The sequence below is a fragment of the Diadema setosum genome, chromosome 9 (genome assembly GCF_964275005.1).
Source record: "Diadema setosum chromosome 9, eeDiaSeto1, whole genome shotgun sequence".
NCBI classification, from domain to species: Eukaryota; Metazoa; Echinodermata; class Echinoidea; order Diadematoida; family Diadematidae; genus Diadema; species Diadema setosum.
Window position 1 is genome coordinate 25,299,741 of NC_092693.1, and position 6,000 is coordinate 25,305,740.

The 6,000-nt window shown below is 37.5% G+C and overlaps 1 protein-coding gene across 1 annotated transcript in view; it reads left to right on the forward strand.

Moving 5' to 3' along the window:
* The window catches only part of LOC140232626 (uncharacterized), a 53,281-nt gene extending 47,730 nt beyond the window's left edge, over positions 1-5,551 (forward strand). Inside the window, exons 24-26 of the mRNA XM_072312727.1 lie at positions 3,059-3,240; positions 4,440-4,500; positions 5,089-5,551. Of these exons, the coding sequence (XP_072168828.1) occupies positions 3,059-3,240; positions 4,440-4,500; positions 5,089-5,168 (323 nt within the window). The 3' untranslated portion in view covers positions 5,169-5,551. The remainder of the gene's footprint in view (positions 1-3,058; positions 3,241-4,439; positions 4,501-5,088) is intronic.
* Positions 5,552-6,000: the final 449 nt, after the last annotated feature.

Here is a 6,000-nt window from a genome sequence, read left to right on the forward strand (position 1 = left end):
TTTTACCTAACTGGTGTTATGGATACATGTGCATTGTACTATCATTTCTTGGCACTTTATTGTTCCACGGAGGAATATGTAAATAAGGAGTTCGACAAGATGACCGAGATCGACCAAACACCTTGTTTGAGAGTCTGGGTATTTTTGGTGGTTATGATGGTTCGTTAGGCTAAGTTAACCTCCGTAACAAATAAAGTGCCCAGAAATGATAGTACAATGCACATGTATCCATAACACTGGGCAGGTAATATCCCTAGGGTGATAGATATCAATTTGTATCAATTTGTTTAAATTGGCACAATGTCCTGATATGTGTGAGAGAGCTGAAAAAAAGATGAATTTGGCATAGAACTTGACAATGACAATGCAAGGACTAAGTAGCTATAGAATTGAACCATGATCTGTGTGAGTCTTTGTCACTTCAAATCCTCTACTGCTCAACCAGAATGTCACAAACACATTCCTTTTTCTTTCATAAAAGCTATTATACTGTTTCAACCTTCAACTACAATGTACTGTTAAAACAAAAAGAGAGACAAGAAAAATGGAACAAATGTTCCTCCCTGTAGAGAATATATGCCATTAGTTGAACAAGTGATGTCAGATTCATGAGATTTAATGAATAGAATGCTGTTCCATATAAACAAGTGGTTTGTTCTGACCAAATACAACCATCCTTCATCCTTATAGACATACATTGTACTCTGCTAGTATGGATAAATGAATATCATGTGTATGACCAGTAGGTGTTCTTTTTCCCCAACAATGAACAATGTTTTTTTTTTTGTTGTTGTTGTTTGTAGATGGGGCTGCTACATTTGTAGAAGTGGATATGAATTCCCTGTTGAATTTATTTTTGGTGAAGACTGCACATCACAACAATCACTCTTCAATCTCTGGTATACTGCTTCAGATAAAAATTTTGCTGCTGAGTAATAAAAACTGCCTCAGATATCTACAGTGTAGTCAGAATTTATGCAGAAAATAATGTTCCTTTTTTATATTGATATACACAATATGCTTTTGCATACCCCCCCCCCCCCCCATCTCATTTAGGGTACACATTTGCTCATTCCCTTCCTTTGAAAGCGCTCCCATCTCACAGAAAGTAACCATTTACTGGGGATTTAGGGAACACACATGCAGCCCCTCCAACCTGAATGTGGTGTCAAGGTGGGGGATGCATTACTGTATTGATTGCTGTTTTATTGTAAATTCAAATTCTGTTGTTGATACACTAATGTTAATGCTACATTTTGGTAACTTCATTGTTTCAGCTTCTCTGTTATTCCCTTACAAATATTTTTCATTGTTTGCAGTGGATATGGAATACAAATAAACAGAGAAAGAATGAATGTTATTAAAGTGTAGTGCAGACAGTTTTTAACATGCATGGCTTGTTCAGTTTACTTTTTGCAGTTCAGTGATCTGCATTGTGAATAGAATATGCAGAATGAAAAGTCTCTTGACTTCATTCATTGATATCAAGACATGCATTTTTTTTTTCCTGTGCACATGAAATATGGGGAAAAAAATAGATTGTTCAATCTTTCTTGGTTTTTTTTTCCAGTGATTATGTATGTTGTGTAAGCTGATTAGCAGCAGAGATTATCAACTTTGTCTGGAAAGAAGAAGGAAGTTAGGTTAGGGTGTGGTTACATAGTATGTGATAGCGCAGATTAATATAAATTAAAGGAAATAACCTATATTTTTCAATAAACGATACAATATACCAGCATGTTCTTTCTTTCTTTTTCTTTTCAGGGGGGGGGGGGGGGGGGGGGAGGGTAGGGGAAGAAGGGTGGGGGAAGGTCATATGGTAAATGTTGATCTCTCTGGGCAAATATATAATATTACCTGTATCAGGCATCTTAGCTGTGGTTCTTCGAAATTGTATTCCCCTAGTCTTACGCACGGGATTACGTGCTAGCAGGGAGAAGAGGAACAAATTTTCCATATTCCCTGTTTTGGCAAGTGCCTATGGGATTTGCGTGTTAAAAACGAGGGGAATATAGCATCCGGGCACTTGAGTTCCCAGTGACGAAAATTCGCTGTTGATGACAGTTCCTCGCGGAGTAGTTTCGCGACGAAAGGCAAATTCCCATAGGTTAACACATAAAACTAAAGGACAATTGCTGTCAATATGTGAGCCTTGCTGTTTCTACGCGCGCCGCATACCTGAGTTCTGCGACAGAGGGCAAATTCCTATAGGTTAACACATAAAAACAGGGGAACGATCCCTGCGCCTGTGTGTCTAGCTGGCTGTTATACGCGCGCCGCGTACCAGAGCTATGTATAGAGATGCAGTGCACAGTGTTGTGTAGAGCTTGAGCTGGCGCCGAGTGGAAATTGTTACCGTAAATTGAGAAGTTGTGAAAAAATTACATTGTGATGATTTATTTTGCTGCTCAAGATGCCTGAAATGGATAATAATAATGATATGGACTGTCTACTTTTGGGGGATACAACATTAATTGCTCTCACTAGAACTGTATTGCCCTCGTCTTCGACTTGGGCAATACAATTCTAGTTCGGGCTATAAATATCTTATCCCCCTCAAGGCCAGTCCATATTATATCATTGATGCAACTTGAATTGATAATATGACAATTCCATGAAAGCAAGAGATTGTTAAAGCAAAGTGATGAAAATGTGCTATGATTTTTGTGAATTGTCTCTCTCTCTACAGATTAATTTGTAAGATCACAACTGCTGATGTACGTTTTTAACAGACATGTCTGAAAAAGGAACCAGTGGGAATCAAAGCGGTCACCTATTGTGTCAACTACAACAGTAGATGACAGGTTTGATTGCTGCTGGTTCCTTTTTCTGACATACTTGTTAAAAATGCTGATCAGCAGTTGTGATCTTACAAATTTATTTGTACAGAGGGAGACAATTAGTAAAAATCATAACACATGACAATTCTGTGTCTGCAAGGTGTCTAATAAGTATTCAAAGATTCATAAATAGCAATATTGCTGTACACAGCAGGGCTTCGAAAAATAAGTTTTTCAATAATTTGTCAATATTGGTATACTTGTATTGTTTGTTTCAGGGTCCAGCCACCCTTTGTCTGAGTCTCTGGCTCTGAATGCCAGTGGTGGGAGTAACCAGACACCCAGGCTATCTTCAGGCAGTGACCAGCAGACAGCCAGGGGTATTGGAGTCTCTCCATCTTCAGGCACCGACAAGGAAGACTCCGACTCCGACTGGGATAGCTGGGAGGAGGATGAAGAGGTGAGGAGAGATTTATACACATTTCATGTATCTCAGCTGTGTAAAAAAGGGTCTTTGAAATAAAGAGTGCACATGAGGTCAGTTAAAATCATCAAGTATCAAACATCACAGTTCACAGTGTAATGAAACATGCACTGAAATTAAAGAGAAAATTCAATGCAGCAGTTTACATTTACTTGTCAAACAGACTTCATCCTCCTAAGTAGATGACCCACATGTCTAGAATGACTATCAGAATCTTAATTTTTAGCGAGTCTAGTTTTTCGAGAATCGGGAATTGCAGGAAAATCTTGCTAGTGGTTAAATTCGCAATCTTAGAGTACAGTAATGAAGAGAGAAATGTACATATGCATGTTGCATTCATGTAGCGATCAATGCTCATACTTTTTCTGAACAGCATGTGTTCCTTGACATTTTGAAACCAAGATGTTACAAGTGTCTCATGCTTCCTTCTACTCCTATTTCTCCCTGAATCGCTGTCTTTTCCGCAAACAATGACTAGGGACTTGCACGCCATGCAGTATGTATGTGCTTAATAATTTGCTGTTCCTCTTGGGATGTTGAAATTCCCAGTAAACTGGCATAGAAATAGTTATGTTTTTGAACTGGAGCTTATCTCTATGGATAAATGTACATCATTAAATGTGTCTGATGAAAAGCCATACAAGGGAATTGTTGACACGCTGTCTTTTTTCTTTCTTTTTTAATCCTTCAGTGTACTTTGGCCTTCCCTCTGTGTCTTTGTGTCTCTGCATGTCTGTGTCTGTGTCTGGTCCTTTTCCTTTATCCCATTGTCTCCGTGCCTCTCTGTGTTTACATACATTTGCTGGATCTCTATGTGATCATCTTTGTTTTTATCTTTCTCTGTCTCAAGGTATCTCTCTGACTATTTTTTTTTTACTTTTTTATTGTTGTATCTCTGTATGCCTCTTTCTCTGTCTGCCTGCCTCTTGTTTGTTGCTCTTTTATTTTTTGTTGTCACTTCTGGTATGTATCGTTTTCCTCTGTAGCTCACATCATATTCCTTTTTTAAAGGAAAATGGTGGTTTGACATGACTTCCATTGCCACCTTCAGTACTGAATCATTGTTTAGGTTGCTTCCACTGTGTATCACGTATATAAAATCTTTATATGTATTGGTTATTTCATTCTTTTCTTTTTTTTTTTGCCGAACCACTTTATGCATCTTTTTGCCTCAGGACCAATCTGTCTTTCAAGAGGCCATGGCTGACTTTGTCCGTCAACTTGACAAATATCTGGGTAAGATGAAAGCATTGATTTCTAGTGCAATTGTTTTTTACATGGATGTTACTATTGCCAATGGGAAGGCATGAAAACAGTGGCCTCCTCATGGCAAGCTGTCAGCCTGGTGGTGAGGGTTTTGTTCTGTGCACCTTCTACCAGTACCTCCCATAACTCTGGCAAAGAAAATATTGATTGTGAAAAGTGAGGAAAGCAAAAACTGTATTAAGTATATTGTATATTGTAATTAAATATTCCATTTTAAATAACCATGAAACTAACTTTTCAAGACTTTTCGAGACTTGAAAAGTTTAGATGTTAGTGACCTGTTGATCATGAATGTCAGCCACCTTTGCATTAGATCTCACAAGGTAAAAAGTCTGCATGATTTCCCTTATAAGCAGTGTATATCAGATCATTGGTCAATCCATTCATACAGTCATGGCATCAATTTAACATATTTCTTCATTGTTTCATTGTGTTGAAAATAAAATAACATTTGTTTTTCCCCTTCCATCACAGTTTTGCAAAATTTACTTGTAAGGCTTTCTGTGTATTATCAAGTGGCATCTTCTCTTTTCATTTGTATTTGTTTCATCTGTGCAGGTCCTAATACCTTTAACCAAGAGTTGAGCTGTGCCAGTGATGCAGAACGTCAATTTATCAAAAGACTGCTCAGCAGCTGAATTCATGCCAAGGATATACATGATATAAAATATAATCTCTCTCATGTACCAGTGCCACATGTCTTGCTACTTCCCACTCCTTCCTCTGAACATGAGATCTATGTCCAATGAGCCTATATAGAAATTATACACTTTCAAATGTTCAGTATATTTGTCCAGTAGGTTGCATAAGAGATAAACAGGCAAAATAATAATCAGCTGATGATAACTATTTCAAACCTAATTACTTTCCTTTGTGTGCTTTTTGTTCATAATGAACATTTGACAAATGATCAAGGCAAGAGCATGTGTATTTCCAGTCTTTCATTAAGATAGTCTTTGACCAGTCAGTAAATACACTGTAATGAAAGTGTAGATGGTGTGATCTTGTAGAGGTTATTTAAGGTGACTGATATCAAGGCATGTCCTGGTACAAAATCTTGGGACAGGTTTAGCCTCTGATTCAGTCTCCTAGTTTTCATGTAACACATCAGAATGGGATATGTTGTCAGACTTTCTGTTTTCATGTGTTTCTGTACACAGTGGCTAAAATGACCACGCATGTATTGTTGTGCCAGGTAAATGTCTAATCTGATTTGCAGACTAACATGTAAGTTTACCTCACTTCATACCTAAAAGATGGGCTGAAAGTGGATTGAAGGTACCAGATTTGCTTGAATACTTCAAATATTTATTTCTAATTTGTGGTATTTTTAATATGTCAGCAGTTAGAGAAATGAGATTCTTGTATTTAGTGTATACCCTGAAAGAAGACAGTGAAACATGAATTGATATTTGTTGTTGCCTGTCACAGTGACTCATAAAGTTTTGCAACTGTCCTATTATACTATCA